At 55.7% G+C, this 18,950-nt stretch overlaps 1 protein-coding gene across 9 annotated transcripts in view; it reads right to left on the bottom strand.

The window, feature by feature from the left end:
- Nucleotides 1–3,126: 3,126 nt before the first annotated feature.
- PAX5 (paired box 5) overlaps nt 3,127–18,950 on the bottom strand; it is a 177,665-nt gene continuing 161,841 nt past the window's right edge. For 2 of the 9 annotated variants that reach the window (XM_012656089.1, XM_012656126.1), the window contains 2 exons: nt 10,926–11,012; nt 5,141–5,226 (listed from right to left, as the gene is read on the bottom strand). In XM_012656089.1, coding sequence (XP_012511543.1) covers nt 5,150–5,226; nt 10,926–11,012 — 164 coding nt within the window. In that variant the 3' untranslated portion in view covers nt 5,141–5,149. Of the gene's footprint in view, nt 5,227–10,925; nt 11,013–18,950 lie in introns of all 9 variants that reach the window. The other 7 variants (XM_012656098.1, XM_012656113.1, XM_012656063.1 and 4 more) reach the window with 6 other exon arrangements.

Below are 18,950 nucleotides of genomic sequence, written 5' to 3'. Positions count from 1 at the left end.
AGACTGGTGCCTGCCCGCTCCTGGCAAGCAGCAGTCTCAGAGAAGCTGCCGCCTCGTCAGGAGAGCAAGTGGGCAGGGGGCTCACAGCCTGGCCTCTGCTGCCGGCCCCTTGGGACATGGTGCTGCTTGAGGCGCAGCCTTGAGCTGACAGTGGGGAGCACAGATCAACACTGTGACTCCCCATAAATATGCAAGAGGGAGTCCCGAGGTCCGGGGACAAGGGGCCAACAGGGCACAGGGGCTGCAGGGGCTGCTGGGAGGTGGGGCAGACTGAGGCTAGGAGTCATGGCCTGACTGTCCAACTTCCAATAATGTGTTTTGTTACCTCTTGAGAAATGCACTTGCCTTGGACCTCTCTGAGGCCAAAAGAACTAAAGGAATAAATTTACCAGGAGGGCTGGTGTGCATGCCTGGGAATCATCGGAGGCAGGCTCTCGATGGGTGACAAGGCCAAGGCCGCGGAGCTGGCCTCTTAGCAGGGCCACCGTGAGCTGATCGAGCCCAGAGTCCTGTGGGACCCACTCATGCCAGCTGGGCCTGGCCTCTCCAGGGGCCTGGATTTGTCTCTACCCTCCTGGGAAGCTGTATCTCAGACAGAGCTTGTTTCCAGCTTATTTGTCTGAGCGCTTGGTTTGTTTTTAAGATTTGCGCGCCATGGCTTGGAGCTAAATTTTGGCTGAAATGTCATCCAGAGGGGCTGGTTGGAGCCATAGGCTGCCAAAGGCAGGGCAGCCATCTGGGGTATGACTTCTCATAAAGGGATTCACCCCTCAGTGCCCTGTGGCCACACACAAGGCTTCCCGTGTATGTGAAGTGCCCCCACCTTAAATCCAACGGCTTTTACCTCCCCTTAAAGCCAATAGCTCCCCCGACCCCTACCACCTCTGACATTCGACCCCAGCCCACCTTCGAAGCCCATGGTCTGCCAGAGCTCAGGATGAGGCGTGGGAGGGCCGCAGGGACTGGGTGTGCCTGTTTCTGCCACTGACATGCTGCTGGACAACCTGAAGCACAGCTCTCACCTCTCTGGGCTCCCGCCTCCTGCAAATCTACCATGGAGGACAAGGAGGTGAAGAAGAAAGGGGCATTCGACAGAGACTGGGGGTCACAGGCTGGTGGCCAGTGGGTCAAATGTGGCCCATAGACATAGTCTTCTTTTGGCTGACAGAGCATTTTAAGTTTTCACACTCGAACACCAGCCCGGGGGCAGCACCCTTCTGGGCGTCTCCAGCCCCGCCATGCCCTGCTGCCTCACGCCCTGCTACGTTGCAAGCTTGCACCACCTGGCCGGCCCAGGAAGCAGGTAGTTCAGGGCCCTGGAGATTGTAATCTGTGTTTCCTGGGCCTGGGGGCACCCCAGTGGCCCAGGCTCGGGCACTCCCACATATTGTCACAGCAGGCCTGGACTCTGTTCCAAAGTGGAAAGAACAAAGAAAAGGGGAATGAAGGGACAGCTCGTGACACGGGCACCCCGGGCCCTGGGAGTCAGAGCTGGGCCCATGCCCAGGGCCTGTCAGGGATTACGGTGTGGACATGGACAAGCTCCAATCCCCTCCGAGCCTCAGGGTACAGGAGGGAAGGCGTCTGCAGGAAAGCTCAGAAGTGCTGCTGTGAATTTGGGCAAGACTCTGCAGGTTTCAACGTTAATGGGAACCAATCTGGACCAGCAAAGCCACCAACCCCCAGGCCCCTAGGTCAGGCCAGCCTCTGGGTCCCTGTTCTTTCTTTCCCTGTTTGGGTCTGGAAGGTCTCTAGGGGAGTGAGGGGCGGGTGTCTAAGCCACACACTCCCATGACAGGAGCACAGTCTGTGAGGGAGAATGGGGCCTGGAGAGCTAAGGATGCACATCCCGTCTGCCCTGCCCCGTGAGCCTCAGCGTCAGTTTCCCCCTCTGTGAAACAGGCATCCTGGTCGGGTTGAAGATTGCAAAGCACCGTGTGACGTCAGGTATGAGAGGGCTGACCCTAACTAAGGCGCCTTGGGAAAGAGATGTCGGGTTTGATATGTCATCAGATTTCTCTAGGTTGGAGCTAGACTAACGGTATGAAATTTTTTCATAAAATCCACAATGTCCTTTTCAAAAAGTCGGAGCTGGACCACAGGGCTGAAGACCTGTGAAGAAATGCCCCAGGCCTCCTGCCGCAATGCTGGTAAAGTCCTGGACTTACTGTTTTCCATTCAGAATATTCTGGCATCTACTCAACGGCTTGTGTCCTTTGGAAGCCTCCTCACCAAGCCCCCAGCAGCCCCGCCGGACGGCGAGGGGGCTCTGAATCAGCGAGAGCAGATACGTATGTATGAGAACATCCGTGTGCATCCGTGTGCTCTTGTGCTTCTGCCTGGCAGCCCAGGAATCGAGTGGTTGTCTAATAAATACAAGTCCAATCTGAGGTCCCGCAAAGCCTCAGGTGAGAGATGAAAGGCCGGGAGGGAGCTCAGCACAGGGGCAAGAAGAGGAATAGGATGGGGAGAGGGGGCCGCGGGGGCCAGGTGGGCTTGGCCGAGGGAGGATGCTGTGTGCCTTAGGCAGCTGGTTCAGGGGCGGCTGAGCTCCTCCCGGCAGCCTGGAATCACAGGGGGGGACCAGGATCCAAAGATGTGGGTGCACATCATTCCGAGAGAGTGGTGGCAGGGGGCAGAGGCCCAAGGTCTGCGAGGAAGACTCCTGACCCAGCATTTCCTGCTTAATGGGGGGAGGGAGGAGCCAGGTAATGCACCTTCCCCTTCCTTACCTGGCAGGTGGAGGCTGGAGCCGGTTTATCCCGGCTCCTGGAGGTGGCTCTAGCTCTAGTTACCTCCCTTCTTTGCCTAGCGGGTTCCAGAGGGTGAGTGTGAGCTCGCTGGGCCTGGGTGACTGGGCTTCCTTGGCGGTTCTAACAGCCCCAGCCACCCAGTCTGGGGCACTGGGCCCAGAGCCATCTCCTGCTGCCCTCACTGTCAACCTCTCTCCCCAGGGCTAAGATGTAGATAGATGGGGGTGACCGAGTCCCAGCCCCACCTCTACCTCTGCCTGGGGACTCCACCTTGTTGAGACTCAGTTTTCTCTTCTGTCCCACCACCTCTCAGGAGTCTGGGGAGCAAAACACTTAGTGCTGGCCCGAGGAGGTCTGCTCTGCTGTGCTCTGCCTCCCTGCATGGTCCTGGGCTTCCCCAAACTGGGCCTCAGTTTCCCCTAAGGGAAGCTGAACTAGGTCTTTTTCAAGGCTCTTCTGGATCCTGCACCTCTGGGTGTTCTTGTTTCCCACTTGGTCTAAGTATGGGCAGGACTCAGGCACCACCCCATGTGCTTGTTCAGGAGTGGAGGGCCTGCCTCAGCCGGCCCTGGCATGGCCCCAGCTCCCTGGGAGGGGGAAGGGAAGCAGAGAGATGCTGGGTGACCCTACAGGTGACTCTGCTGTACCAAGGCAGCTGAGGCTCAAAGAGGTGAAGGGTCCTGTCTGAGGCCCCACAGCAAAGCAGAGGAATGGCTGGGACAGGGCTTGCCTGAACTGACAACCCCCGTCCAGGCTCTCTCTGCCCCAGCTCTCTGCCATCCTGGTGATGTACTGGCATGGGGGGACACTGTCATATGAGATGACCAAGCCCACTGTCATTGCTGTAATTCAGCTGGGGTTTGGATAGGGGCTACACCTGGCTGTTCTGAGTTGACAAGAGAGACTATGCAAGGAATTGAGGCCCTAGGCATAGAGATGGTGGCATCTGGCACCCCTATCGCCAAACCACTCCCAGGTCACATACCACTTCCTCATGGTTTTCCTGCCTCTCTCCCAGGAGGCCTTCCTCTGTCCCCCAAATCTTCCCAGCTGGCTTCCTCTGGCCACTCTAGCCCACGGTGAGTTCTCCAAGGCCCCTCTCCAAGCTCCTGTGGTCCTTGGCCATGGCCCTGACCATCACAGCCCCTTCAATCAACAGGTGGGCATGCACTGTGCAAAGTAGGGCTCTGCCCCCAACCCCAGCACCTCTGCCCCAGCTGCATGCTAAGCTCCATGAGGACGGGGAGGGGCCGCCCCAAGCGGACATGCAGAAGTGCTGACTGGCTGCTGTAGGTTGTCTGGGGTCCTTGGTGCAGGGGAAAGTCCTTTGTGTTAATCATTGTCTACCTGGCTGGGACAGACTTGCCCAGAATCCACTCACAGGGGTCCTCGAGGGTAGGTGAAGTGTCCATGGTGGGTGTCCAAAGTGATTCGAGCCTGGATATGCCTCAGAAAACACACAGTCCCAGGGGCTGGGGGAGTCAGGAGAGCCTCGGGCCCCTCCTGGGCTTGGATCGGATGATCTCCTGCATCCCACCCAGCCCTGACGCTCCAAGTCCACGGTGCAGTCAACACCTTGGATAACATTTTGCTTTTGCACGGTAGCTGAGGAATCTCCCCAGCAGTTCCCTTTGAGTTCTTTGATCTGGAAAAGGGTTGCTAATACTCCATCGGCCCCAGGGAAATGGAGGCAGGAAGCCAGTGCGTCTCCTGAAAGTATGTTCCTTTCGAGGAGGGGTCTCAGGGGGCGCTTGCAGCCCAACCAGCCCAGTGAAACTCCCAGTCAAGACATGAAAGAAGTAGAGGTGAGCAGGAGGCTGGGGCCCCAAGGTGGGCACCCTTGGTGTCAAGGACAGCTCTGAGCCCACGTGGCAGGGGGCACCCAGGGCAGAGAGGATGCTCTGTGCACAGGTCTAAGATGTCCCATGATGCACTGTGAGTGCAGGATGCATAATGGGTTGGGCAGTCTACTCAGTCGGACCCTTGGGCCCACAGAAAAGCAAGAAGGTATTTACACGAGTGCTGCTGAAGCCGCTAAAGCAAGCTCTCCTTCCCAGGCCTGGGTGGTTTTGACAGACAGATGGTCAGATGGCTGGGGGACTGGCAGGCTGGGCGGGGCTGCAGTTGTCCACAGAATGGTCTGTTGGTTCTCAGTGGCCACTGGGAGAAGCTCATCAATTGGCTCTTAGCAACGGGCAAGCATCGAGAAGTCCAAAAGCCCTGCCATAAAATCCCAGTCCCGGGGAGGAGAAGGGGAAGGTGGAAATTTCAGGTGTCTGGGGGAGGTTGCTGGGGACGGTCTCAGCAGGCCTCTCTGGCTGGCTGCAGAGGGGCTGGAGGCTATCGCCCTCAATGATATGTGTCACAAGTGCTTGGCGCCTGCCTGGCTCCAAGGGTCAGTGGCGGTCGTAGGCAGTGGCGGCTGCAGGCGGGGCAGCTCCTCGGGCAGCGGCGCTGTAGTAGTAGGGGGAGCCTGGAAGAGATGGGAGAGGGAGCTGAGGTCAGACCTGGGGGCCCCTTTCCGGCAGCCTCCTCAGGGGTGGGGGAGCTGTGGGGCCCAGGTTCTCAGAACCACAGAGGTTAGAATCATTAGGCCAATCTCCTCCTTTCACAGCTTGGGGAAACTGAAGTTCAACAAACCAAAGTCGTGTGCCCAAAGCCACAGAGACTCTCGGTGCCAGGGCCTGGCCAGACATTCAGGCTGTCTGCATCCGGTTCAAGACCTGTTCCAGTTCAAGTGCTTTACACCCTACCCTGGAGGGCCCTGTTTGTCTAGGTGGGCAGCAGCTGGGGCCCTGTCAAGCTGCTTAGGTCCCCAGGTGAAGTGACTCATTCCGCAATCTCACCCAAATCCAAACCAAATCCTGGCAATTCTCCCGGCTGCAGGTTGAGCATCCCTTCAACCTGAAAAATTCGAAATGTGAAATGCTCCAGTGGGCATTTCCTTTGAGGGTCATGTCAGATTTGGGGACATTTCACATTTCAGATTTTTGGAACGGGGATGCTCAACCAGTATAATGAAAATATTCCAAAATCTGAAAAAAGTCTGAAATCCAAAACAGTTTTGGTCCCAAGCATTTCAAATAAAGGAGATTCCACCTGCACCACAACTGGGGCTGAGTCCTAGAGTTTGCCAGTCGTGCTCTGCCACTTCTTGGCTGTGAGACCTTGAACAAGGGACTTCATTCCCCTGAGCCTCAGTTTTTTAATCTGTAAAAAGGGGTCACAGTGGGGCTATTGTGACGGCACCGTGAGAGGAGGACTTGAAAGAGCTGTGAAAATGATCACATTTCTAAGCACTCTATCTCCACTAACTCTTAATTTCCACAACAACCCTACCAGGTAAGAACTATTACTGTCCCCATTTTACAGATGAGGAAAATGAGGCACAGAGAGGTTAAGTACCTTGCCCAAGGTCATACAGCTAGTATGTAACCAAGAGGGTGGGATGGGGGCACATCAGCATGTGCCTCCTCCCCTCCAAACTCAGCCCTGATTAGCACATACACTACCACTCCCTGCCTGTCCTTCCTCACACCACACCAAGACAGTATGGCGGCAGGCAACAATGACAGTGCTGGAGCAGGCAGGCTGTACTGTTCTGGAAGGGACAGACACCAACCCCATGCCTAAGTATTTCCAGAGATGGAGTTTTCTGCAGCCTCCTCTGTCACCTCCCGAGTCAGAGCCCTGATTCAGAGACACCTGCCAGCCTTTCTCTGTGCTCTCTTCTGTGGGATGGGGACAGCATGGGGGCCGTCACTCACAGAGCATCTGCAGTGTCAGCCCTGCGGCCTGCCTGCAGCAGGCGTGGGGGATAGGGGCATATGTGTGCAAGGGGGCCCGTCCCTGCAGGCCTGGGCACGGCACAAGGACAGTCACAGGGGCTGCCCCTCAGATAGGCCCCCAGAGGCAGGAAATGGAAGTCAAGGCTCCTGCCAGAAGGATCCCTGGCTCTGCCGTCCAACCCCCACCTGGCCACCTCTGCCCTGGGCTCTGACTCGCTCGTGCCCAAAGCCTCGCCTCCCGGCCAGGCCGTCCTGAGAGTTTGCATCTACCGTGAAAAATGAAAACATCACCTCGCAAAGCACTCTGTCTTTCCGGTGCCCATTAGACCTCCATCTAGAATAAACTTGTCCTTTCTTCTGTCATTTTTCCTCTCTAATTCACATTATCATCAATTTACTGCTTGACACAGTCATTCCGGCTCCGCTGCCCTCTAATCCCTTTACAGCGGCACAGGCGCCCGTTCTAATCCTAATTGACCGCCCGCCCTTTCTCCCCTCCAGCCCTGCCCCGATGTCTCTGCGGCCCCTCGCTGGCCTGGGGCCCCACGCCGCCCTGGCTGGGGATCGTGGGGAGCGACGTTCTCCCAAGATGCCAACGTGCAGTGAGCCCCTTGCTTCCTCTGCTGGCCCTGCCGCCCCTCACTTCGGCCGTGTTTCTGCTAAGGAGGCTTCAGCCAGGCTGGCCGGGGTGCGGCTAGCGTGTGCGAGGGCGTGTGAGAGTGGAGGGAGGACGTGAGGCTGTGAGCACATGCATATGAGTGTGTGCGTGTGTGCAGGCCCTCACCTGCTCCCTCGGTGCCCACTGATCCAGCGGGAGCACCAAGGAGCCAGGGTTTCCACACCCTGGCACCTTCCCCAGATGGCCGGAACAATTGGTCTAGGTCTCCCTGCCCTGGGGGATTCTCTCAGCCAAGCCCTGGGGACGCTGTGGGGAGGGGCGGTAGATGTGAACAGGCTGGAGTTATTTGCAGGGCTGTGGGTCGGCGAGCCAGGAGTCTCTCAAATCTTCAGGAAAGCATGTTATTCACTGTTATTCTGGCCATGAGCCTCAAGAGAGCATCGTGGTCAGCTCCTGCTCGAATGAGGCTGCCACGGCGACCATCCTCAAATTGCACCTGAGGCAGCAGAGGCCCAGACTGGGGGGTGACCTGACTAGGACTCCCAGGTTGTAGCTTGGGCAGCACAGGGCCCCGTTCTCATGTTTGCAGCTGCCCAACGTCGTTCGTACTGTCCCTGTGTTTGCAGAGTTTCCTGTGGTCCGAGGCCGCCTCTTCGAGCTAGAAGTCAGAACTCACCCCCCAGCCTGCCCTGCTGCTAGGGCACAGGTGTGGTACGTGGGCGCTGACAATTAGACTGTCTCATGTATGACCTTGACTGGGAAGGGAGCGACTTGAGGAAGCAGCTGGGGGACTCCATGCATCGGAAGTGGGTAGAAGGGCAGAGCTTCTGACGCCCAGCTCCAGCCCCTGGTACAGCGCAGCAGAGGGGCAGCTGCAGGGGGTGCCGCTGGGGCCTGCTGGCCACAGCAGGAGTGTGTGTGCGGGAGCAGCCCCAGTGGTGCGGCTGGGTGTTGTTCCCAGCTGTGTCCCATGCCTATCTCTTTTTGGTCTTCCTGAAGATTCTGGGAGCCTCTAATATCCCTTAATAAATTCATTTTCTGCTTAAACTGGCCAAAGTGGATTCTGTTGCTTGCAACTGAGAGTCCGTTATACAGTAACCCGGCTCTCAAAACTAGGCCAGAGCCGTTCTCATCATGCACCGGGTCTGAGTATTTAGGGCCTGTTTCTACAGAGAGATGAGGCCTCTTTTCCCGCTGTAGTATTGTGCAGACTGTGAGTGAGTGGGGAACAGTAAGAGTACCACGTCACATACTGGTTATGAAAATAGGCCCTGGTGTCAGGTGGATCTGAATATAAGCCCTCATTCTGCCATCTGCATGCTGTGTGACTTCAGGTGAATCAATTAACCTTTCTGAGCCGCACTCTCCTCTTCTGTATTACAGAGATAATATGTGCTCTATGGAGTCGTCGAAAGGATAAGATGGGATAACTCCTGTGAAGGGTTTTCTTGTTGGCAAGTGCTCACTTAGATGAACAGAGTTGATTCCTCTTCCTTCTCTCCGCACTGTCTCTGGCCCCCTTAAAGGCACTGAGCACCTCCCAGTGCAGACACCCCTGCCTGAGGTTCCGTCGCCCCCGGCCTGTGCACTCCCCGGGACAGAGCCTGCATCTTTCCCACGCCGGCACACAGCCCAACCTAACGACCGGGCATGTAAACTGGCTCCACTCCCACTGGAGCAGCGGAAGCCTCAGGGGCGGTCTAGCCCCCCAGTCCCTCCCATTCCCTCAGACACCCAGCTGCCCACACAATCAGGTCCAAACTTCTCAGCCCAGTGTTCCAGGTCCCTGCTCCTGCACACTCCACAGGCCACCCCACGTCTTACTCTGCCCCTTTGCCACATCTGCCTATGCAGTTTCCGCCCACTTCTCTGTCTTTTGAATTCCCAGGCAAATAAATGAGGGCCACTGCCAACCTCTAGGACACCTTGTGAAAATCAGAAAAAGATACCCTTTCTCAGCAGGTGTAGCCCTGTGCCAGGGCTCAGGGCTTTGTGCCATGCATGGGCTGGATTTCAGCCCCCATTTGTCCCCTTGGGCATGCACAGTCATATGTGGCAGCCCTGGGCCAACATGATCTCCTTAGGGTCACATCCCCAACAGAAAGAATCACTCCCACAAGCTGATGCCCAGGTCTCCTTTGTGCCACATCCCCTGTGGGTCTCCCAGCAGCACTGTGACCAGGGCTCTGACCGAGACAGATATCCAGGGAAAGGCTCCCAGGCTCAGGCCTCAAGACCCACCGCCCTGCCCCCACCACTGCTGGAAGACCCTCGTTCAGGAAGACCACAGACAGCCCATGCCTCCCGTGTCCTGAGACTGACAGCTGGGCCATCTCAGAGGGTCTGTTTAAGGAAAAGCATCAAATAAGTAGAGACCTTGGTTCAATATTTAGAAATAATTTTTGACCAAAACCAAAAAAGAAGTTTGAGAAGAGATTAATTCACAGATCTTGCCCCTCCCAGAGACCACAGATAATAAGAGCCTGGTCGTCTTCTGCAAGGTGCAAAATCTCCCTAGCGCGGGACCTGGAGCACTAATTGGCATCGTTCGTTACTTCATCCACAAGTTATGCACAACACACCAAAATGCTCTGGACAGCCCTGGGCCCAAGAGCATGGACTGGAGGGAGCAAGAGACAGACAGGCAGTGTCCATACCATGCGTCTGTCCTAATCACCAAACCAGGTTTGGGAAGGGGTCAAGGCTGAGGCTTCACAGACCTACGGCTTGGCAACTTGAGTTTGAAGATACCAGGTTGTTGCTTTTCTGATGAAGCCTAGGTTTCTCAGTCCTGAAATAATTAAGGATCCAGGGAATTAATGGGCTCTTCCTTCAGGAGGCCTTGTTAAGCTGGACAGACAAACCTGGGTGGTCTCAGAGGGCTCTTCTGTGTCTGACCTTTTACTGCTCCCACTGGAAAATTCTTAGCTGACCGCTGGGGGCGGGATCAGCGTTGCTGTCTGCAGGCTGATTGGCTGGCTCTGTCCCCAGTGGTGAGTGACATCTCTGAGCCTAGGCCTCTGCTTCACGTTCCAGAACCTTTAGGTCCAGCTGGCACTCACTAGCTGGTTTCACGTAAGTTCATTTCAATACAACAAAAGGCTCTTCTTGGCCTTTTGAGGGCTGGGTTATTCCTGCTTGGGCTTCGGGTGGCCCAAATATACTGATGATTTCCATGGGTCAGGCTGGCACACAGGACAATCTGCCAGTCTGCCTGGGGCAGCGGGCGGGCACTGGCTGAGCCCTGGATGGCACGCCTCAGCAGGCCCTCCACCACAGGGCAGCCAGTGTCCAACAGAGCTGGCTTTGGTGATGCCCATGGCAGACATCACTAATCAATTACTGGCCTCAGAGTTCTTACCAAGGCAGCCACTACCAGTCAATCCAAGTTGCTGTCTTCACTGCCTCTTATTTAGACAGTTCTCACCTGAATATGTAATGAACGATTCTTAAGAAATATACGTTACTCATGGGCAGGCACTTTCCCCACCTTCCTCTCTCTTCTTCAGTGCCCTTTCTTTGCTGTTCCCCTCTGTGTCATTTTTCCTGATCCACCAGACATCTGGGGGAGGGACCAGGGCACTGGCAGGGCTGGAGCGGTGCATACTGCCATAAGGCCCCCATGACAGCCCCATAGTCCATGTGTCTGGACAAGCTACCCACTCTCCCTCAGTGGATAGAGCCCAGGACATCAAGGGCCCCTGGCCCAATGAGGAGGCCTAGCTGGGGTAGCTGATGGCCCACGGGGCCTCCACCAGTACTCACCAAGCAGCCCCGGGTTGGGGAACCTCCAGGAGTCGTTGTACGAGGAATACTGTGGGTGGCTGTAGGGGCTCCCGGAAAACTCACTCCCTGCATGTGGTGGGTGGAGAGAGAAACAGGAACCAAATGTCAAATCAAGTTCAGAAAAGGCCATGGGTCCCAGCCAGCCTGACTGCCAATGGCATCTGCCTCTTCCATGAGCTGCAGGTACCTTCTGTAATCAATATAGGCAAGTCAGGTCCATGCCAGAATCGAGTGGACAGCTGTCGCTGGCACTGTCCGTATGTCCCCTACAGCCTTTTATCTCACTGGGAGTGAATACCAGCCTCTCACATGTGTACCACGGAACTACCGTGTGCCAGGTGTTCCTTGGGGCCATTGGCCCTTTTACAGGTGAGGAGATGCCCAGGGCCTCTCACAAAATGGTCTTGGCACGCTTGGCCAGGTCCAAAGCCACAGACTGCTTGGTTCTCATCCCCGACTGAGGTCACTCCAGGACCCCAGCATAGGTTCAGTTCCACTCCCCGTGTGCTCCCTGCGTGGCTCTGCTTATAGAGGACAAAGTTAACCTCAACCTTAGTCTGGCCCTCTGTGCTGTGAATCTGGGGTGGCTTTCCTGGGGCTTCAGTCCAGTCAGGTAGATGAGACATAAACCCAGGCCCTCTGCCTGGAGGAGGCAGATGGAACTTGGCTGAAATGAAGGGCAAGCCAAGGACTCAGAGAGCACGGAAGAGGGAGTCCACTGGGGCCTTCTAGGCACAGGGGGAGGGGTATTTGTTAGCAGTTCTGGGCAGGCTTGGGCAGGAACCATAAGGGGTGCCAGCTGCATGTGGTTGTGGGCCCAGCTGCTCCTGGAGTGTGACGCTTGCCCCTGGCACTTCCCTGGGCTCTTGCTGCCTGCCCCTGAGGAGCCTCTTACCACCCACCAGGTCACAGGAGAAGAGGTCACAGCTCTGTCCCTCCTAATGTTGCTGCCTTGGTCTTGTGGCCAGAAGGGCCTGTCTGTCACTCCCCAGAGGGTGGGCTTTGGCCCTGACTCATTGCTGGGTCCCCCAGTGCCTGGCAGGGCGTACTCGGCACAGGCCCTGGAGCGGGGCCTGGGAAGCAGCTACTGAGGGGCTCTGTAAAGCTGCAGGGTACAGAGCACACAGGCAAGCTGGTGGGAGTTACACAGCCCCACGACGCCCCCAAGCATGCCTATAAGTGGCGAAGGGCCAGAGCCCGCAGAAGGGACCCACCAGGACTCAGGGCCAAGAGCCACGCTCTCCCCCCTGTGGCCAAGCCCAAATGCGGGGCCCAGGGGGCTCCGGGCCCGGCCAGGTGGGGCAGGAATAATGAGGCAGGATTGAGGGGCCAGCCGCTCCCACCCCCCGGGCCTGGCCGGCCTCCTCCCCACCTCCACCGGCAACCACAGGCAGAGCGTGTCCACACACACAAGCACACGCACTCACTCACACACACACTCCTCCTCGGGCCTCTCTGGGGGCCACTCCCAGCCTGACAGGCTGAGCCTTCCAATTCTCTGTTTTTTATGCCTCAGTGGTCAGGGTGTCAGGTTCGGCGTGCAGAGGGAGAGCATGGTGACAGTGCCGGGCCGCAGCAGCCCAGCCTCGGCATATCCATCAGCGCCAGGCACCTCCTCCTCCTCAGGGCCAGTCTGGGGGGAGCAGAGATCCAGAGCAGCCTGGGAGCCTGGGGAACAGGGACAGCCACCCTCCCCTTCAGGTGCCTGTGGAGCTGCCCCATCAGAGGCACTTCTTGACAGCACTGTGCCTGGGCCCAGGGCATAGGCTATCTCTGCATCTCTATTTAGCAACGTTGCTTCTGCTGCCAGGCCCAGCTCCAAGGCCACCTCTTCCAGGAAGCCTCCCTGATCTCCAGCTTTCCAAAGTACATGTCTCAGGTCCATTCGGCTGGAGTTAGTTAACGTTACCCATCCTGAAATTGGCTTCTGGGGGTCTGCAAAGGGCCATAAGCAGCTCCCAACTCTTCTAGAGGATGTACCTAAGTCAGGGTACATCATCCTCGACCCTGTCCCCACCTGCCTCGCCTTGCAGTACTGAGTATAGAGGTACTTGGGTACCTCTTCCTCTGGGAAGCCCCTCTCCGCATCGTGCCACAGCACTGGGTTTGCCATGACCTGCATGGGAGTCCCCTGTGGCATGGGCGTGTCTGGCCCTGCAGGTCGGACTGATTCCTCTCTGCACCTGTGTGCCGCCCCACCCGCCGCGTGATGCCCCATCCAAAGCAGAGAGCGGGTGCTCCAGAAATCCCTGGCAGCTCCCCCGGCTCCCCTGTAACTTGTTCCTCCACAGTCGGTACGGCTCTTCCCTCACCCGCTTCTAGGCTTCGTTCACACATGGTCTTCCTGTGAAGCCTTCTCTGACCACCACCTTTAAAAAGAAACTCTTCCCGCCCCATTTCTCTTTCCTTCTTTATTTTTCTCCATACAACTTATCACAGTCCAACCTGTCTTATCACACTCATCTTGTTAATTATCTGCCTCTTCCACTAGGATGTAAGCCCCGTGGGGGCAGGGAGTTTGTCTGCTCCTGTCTCTATCCCAGCCTCTAGCACAGGGCCCGGCATCCAGTGGGCATGGACAACTATTTGTTGAATGAATGAATGAATGGGAACTCCTAAGTCAACCAGGACACGCTTTCAGAGCAGACCTCTCTGTCAGATGATGGCAACCACTACGCCCATCGTTAGCACCAACAGCCAGGGTGTACTGAGCACCTGCTATGCGCCAGGATCCAAACCAATTTCTCCCACTCCATTGCCCGCCACACCATACCGCCCCTTGGTGGAGGAAATGAACCCACCAGGGACCACCCCCTGATGGGCTAAGAGTGGTGGTGTGGTGGGCACCCCCAACACGGGGCCCCGGTGCTGTGAGATGCCTGTGAGGCTGATGCCCTCTGGGGAAGGGGAGCTTGCCCGTCCCTGGGGCATGAGACTGACATAGGGGCCAGTCCAGCCACATGTCGGGGACTGTGTGGTGGTGTGCAGTTATCTGAAGTGCCACACAGGAAGCTGGCTGAGTGTAGGGAGCCCTCACCCCATGACATATGGAGGGGCCAGGTCGTCAGTCACCAAGGGAGCTGCCTGGCTATAGTCATGGCCTAGCCGGGCCACCAAGCTGGCTGGGAAGCAGCAGACTGCCCAGGTTCAAGCCATGTGCTGCCACCAGACCCCATGGGCCTCAGTCAGTTTGGCACAGAGGCAAGGAGCAAGGTCTCTGGAGCCAGACTGCATGGCTTCAAATCCTGGGTTTGTTTCTTCCTAGCTCTGTGACCTTCAGCAGGTAACTCAACCTCTCTGTGCCTCAGTTCCCTCCTCTGTAAAGTAGGGGCAAATGACAAGTTGTTGTCAAGACTATGTGGTTGTTGTGGAAACCAAGTGAACTGATATATAGAGTGCCTGGCATCTAGTGGGTGCTCAGTAAATGTAAATAATGACACATAATAATGATCCTATATTGGTCACCAAGGCCTCCTTGGCATCCAGGACTTCGTTGAACCCTCCTAACAATCCTGCGATGCTCACATGATGCATACAACTGTCGACATTTTCTGTGTGAGAAAACGGAGCCTCAGGAAGGTGGGGAGACTCGCCCAGGCCAGGGGGCGACTCCATGGCCAGGCTCCCGTCTTCCAGCCCAGGATCCTCTAGCCTACATGGCACTGCCTTCCCTCCCCGGGCCTCTGTTTCCCCACCTGTAGAAAGGACAGATCAGACCGAGTGACAGCTATAGGCCCTTCCTGTCTGCTGAGCCTGGGTGCTCTGTGGGCCCCACCTGATCCTGGCTTCCCTTGGATTCAGGGCTCTGAGCCTCTGCTTGGCTTCCCCTGCTGGAACTCACCACCATCACCATATCCGAGGAGCACTCGCCTTCTGTCCTGGAACTTGGTAAGAGCAGCTTAGAAAGTGAAGTTTGTCCTGCCCAGAGAAGGCCTGGGGACACCCTGGGGACACTTTCTGGGGTGGAGGGGAGCGAATAAACCAGGCCTTGAAGAATGGGTGGCATTTTGACGGCAGGGAAAGGCAGGCATTCCAGGCACCAGCCAAAGCCTGGGATGGGCTGGTCAGGGTGTCACCTCAGATGGCCAGGTGTTCCGTGAGGCCCCGGCAGAGGTAGCCACAGAACAGATAGGGTGTGAGGCAGGAATGTAATGCTTTTCCCCCCGTAGGGCTGGGACCAGGGAAGGCTTCAGACCGGGGAGTGCCACTATCTGGAGGACAGGGCTGGAGGAGCCTGGCCTGCAGTCAGGGGCCCCACCGGAGGCTGCTGCCACTGTCCCAGCAAGAGGGACCCTGCTCGGGAGATGACACAGCTGCAGTATCCACAGGCAGGACATGATGTTCCTCAAGGGCGGGAATAATGTTCTCAGGGCAGAAAACAAAAATCCCTGCTTCTGGCTTTTGTTGGGGCCTCCAGAGATGCACCCAAAAGGCCCAAAACAAAGATCTCACGATAAACACCTTTTCTGATGACACCACAGGCCCCCTGCCTCTTTCTACTAATTGACCTATGCTTTTGGCATCTCTCAAAAATATTAATACAAACCCCTTAAGTGGGAAAACCTTTTCTTTACATATTCATAGAAAAGCTTCTATGAGGCCTGACTGGGGTGCCAGCCTGCACCTAGGTGGCTGTCACTCGGTGGGCAGTGAGACCTCCATCTGCGGGGCGCACAGCACATGGGCCCTCCCCAGAGACAGCTCCTGGCGCTATCTGGAGTTGGTCACACGTAAAGCCCTAAGAACTCCTTCAACAACAAAACACGTGCCGTGATCTTCTCCACCCTCAGCCCCTGGGACTGAGCAGTCCCACGAGGAAAACAGGACAGGACCTAGAGCTATGAGACCAGGCCTGGAGGCAGCACTGAGCATGGGTCCCAATATGGTGCCGTGGCAGCAGAGAGCGGGCAGGCGGGTGGGGAAGGGAGGGTGTGTGCGCAGGTGGGCACGGGCATTCTGGTGGCAGGGCTGAGAGGACACTCTGCGGGCAGCCCCTCCGCTCATTGGTTGTGTGACCTTAGGCAAGCGATTGAACCTTCTGGGCACGGTCTCCTCATCTTGAATACGGGCCCGATAAAAGCACCTACATCACAGGATTGGCGAGAGGTAACCGAAATAATGTTACTGGACGAGCAAAACTACCTTCTCCTCATGCCGAGGAGACTGGGGAGGATAAGGAAGGAGGGAGGAGGGAAGAGCCTCCCCTAAAAACTGAATCGGTCCCTAAAATAATTTTATAGCTTTCACTGAGTTCTTGGCTATGCCAAAGGAAGCCCAGAAGCGGGTTTCAGGGCAGGGTTTCCTAGACAGAGCTAAAGTGGTGTGCATGAGAAACTGGAAGGACTTGAACTGTGGGAGGTTTTGCTCTTCAGAGTGAGAAAGGGGGAGAAAAAGGAAGACGCCTGTGCCCTATGATGGGGCGGGCGGAAGAACATTTAAGAAGTGGGATGTCCAAATTCCCATTTTCGGTTGTCTGGGTGGGAGTTCAGCCTGCCCGCTGCCCGTCTCCCATGCACTCACACTCAAATGCCGGGGATGACTGGGTTGGTGTTTTCTCCCCACACGGAAATCAGAGGAATTAGTTGAGTCCCATGTTTGGGTGGCCAGCGGGGTTGAGATGAAAGGAAGTGGTCAAAGAACAGTGTGCATCCCGGAGCCCGGGAAGCCTGAGCCAAAGGTGAGCATGGGAAAGTGACCGTCCACCTGGAAATGGGGCAGACACCTTGGGGAGAACATAGGACTTTTCCGCTAGGTGGCCAGTGACGGTTTGCATCAATCTTATCTTGAGTTCAAGGTGCTGGGAGAAGCCAGCCAGCTGTTGCAACTATTTGAACCAGGGAAAGGGGTGCACAAGGCAGACAGCCACGATGGGATTCCGGGGCCCAAGGGACTGCTCCCCCTTCTTTAGCCACCAGCAATGGGACTGAGAACAGAGGGCTGGTCCCCTTCCAGGCCCACACCAGGGTCACACCCAGGGTGTGCTCCACCTGCCAGTCGTGCCCAGAGCGGCTCACCTGGAGGAGAAGAAAGAAAATGGCCCTTGGAGTCACGCGGACCCAGGCTCCAGGCCAGGCCCTGCCTCTTCCAGGCTGTGTGGCCTTGGGCATGTAGATTTACCACTTGAGCCTCAGTTTCCTCATCTGTGAAATGGAGGGAAGGAGAGTCTCTACTCTTAAGCTTGTGGAGAGGATCAAATGGCTTCATGGTTACAGATGCTTCTGTGTGGTGAGGATTTAGTCCCTTTTCTTCTTTGAGAGGAGAGAAAACAAACTCAGAATTTCTGCCCTCACAGCAGCCCCCTGATCCTAGCTCCTCCCCTGCCCTGGGGAGGTGTGAAGAGGAAACAAAGTGACAGAAAGAAATACAGAGCTGCAGAAATGTCAGAACAGGAAGGGATCGGATTGGTCACCATGCTCAGCACACTCCTGTGTCGCAGATTGGGAGGCTGAGGCTCTGAGGGGAGAGCGGGTTTGATAAGAGGCCGGACACAGGGAGTCCTGCAGAGCCCAGGCAGGCTGGAGGGGAGGGCTGCTTGGGAACTGTCCACACGGGGCCTCGGAGGACAAACGGGAGGGCAAGCCCAGAAGCAGTCAGGCATCATCCCCACAATAACCCAAGGAGAGGATGCGGGAGCCAGACAGCCAGGGCTGGGGCCCGAGGAACTTCTCTCCCCCACCAACCACCCGGGCACCTAAAGGCCTGACAGTCACTCCCCTCATTTCCACCTAAATCCAAGCAATTTGCTTCTTCCCTGCACGGGTGGAAAATAAAATTAGCCTACCGCCCTTCACACAACAAATTTATTTTAGTTGAACCTCACCGACCTGTGCGATTACTCATAGTCACAGATGACCAGGCCTGGGATGAACGTTAGAGATAATTTCCCTCAACCTTCCCATCCTCAGGGTCACTGTCCCAGACAGTGCAGGGCCTGGGACCCCGGCCGGTATTTCCAGACCCCAGGGCTTCCACCATCCCAAGGAACACCTCACTGGGCTGGGCTAGCGAGTGAAGAGGGAGTCCTCCCACCATACCTATTCCCGAACCCCAGTGTGTTTGAAAATTTTCAAACACACAGCAAAACTGAAGGAATTTTATAGCAAACTCCTGTGTATCCACCACCTAATTCTACCATCTGTATTTTCTTATGCTTGCTTGTCATATATCTCTCCATCCCTCTAGCCTTTCATTCATCTTAATTTTCTTTTTTTTTTTTTGCATTTCCAAGTAAACTACAGACGTCGGTACACTTTTCCCTAAGTAATTCAACATGTGTATTATTAACTGAAGTTCATTGTTTGTTTACAAGTTCTTTCTTTGAATGTAAAATTTATACACAATGAAATGTACAAATCTTAAATGTGCTATTGCTGCATTTTGACAAATGCATAGACTCATATGACTCAAATCCCTACCAAGATATAGAACATTATCATCACCCCAGAAAGTTCTCTCATGCTGAAGAAGGAGGCCTACTGACCAATGGAGACCCCAGCTATCTGGGTCTAACTGAGTCATCCCCCCATGAACCCAGAGCTCCAAGGTTAGCTCTGACAACCAAAACTCCAAGCGCTGAAAGAGGCCCCAGACCACAAATTGAAAGTACCTCCAAAGCCACTAAACAGAACGAAACCAGAAGAATATATGTTCTTTCCTCAAAGACTCAGAAAGAAAGCAGAGGCTTAAGAAATTCAAGAAAAATGGTGGGTTTCCCCCAAACGGCACTGTCTTCCAAATATAGAAGAGCTGACTGTAAAAACCAATGTGGTAACTAGAAAATACTGATTAAAACAAAAAGTTTAAAGGGGGCTGTGATAAAATGCTCTCAACGCAGCTGTCCTGGAGGTTCCAGGGACAGGAACATCGCCAGAATCAGAAGTGTTTTCAGTTTCTCCTTCGCTCAAAGCTCAGAGATGGCAAGAAAGTCAAAGTTGCCTAAAATTCTCTGAAGTGACAGGTAAACGGGCTCAGTGTAGCTCTTAATTAACCCAAAACGACACCTGC

This window comes from Propithecus coquereli, unplaced genomic scaffold, assembly GCF_000956105.1.
Source record: "Propithecus coquereli isolate 6110/MARCELLA unplaced genomic scaffold, Pcoq_1.0 Scaffold114, whole genome shotgun sequence".
In the NCBI taxonomy this organism is placed as follows: Eukaryota; Metazoa; Chordata; class Mammalia; order Primates; family Indriidae; genus Propithecus; species Propithecus coquereli.
This window is presented reverse-complemented; position numbering and strand designations above follow the sequence as displayed.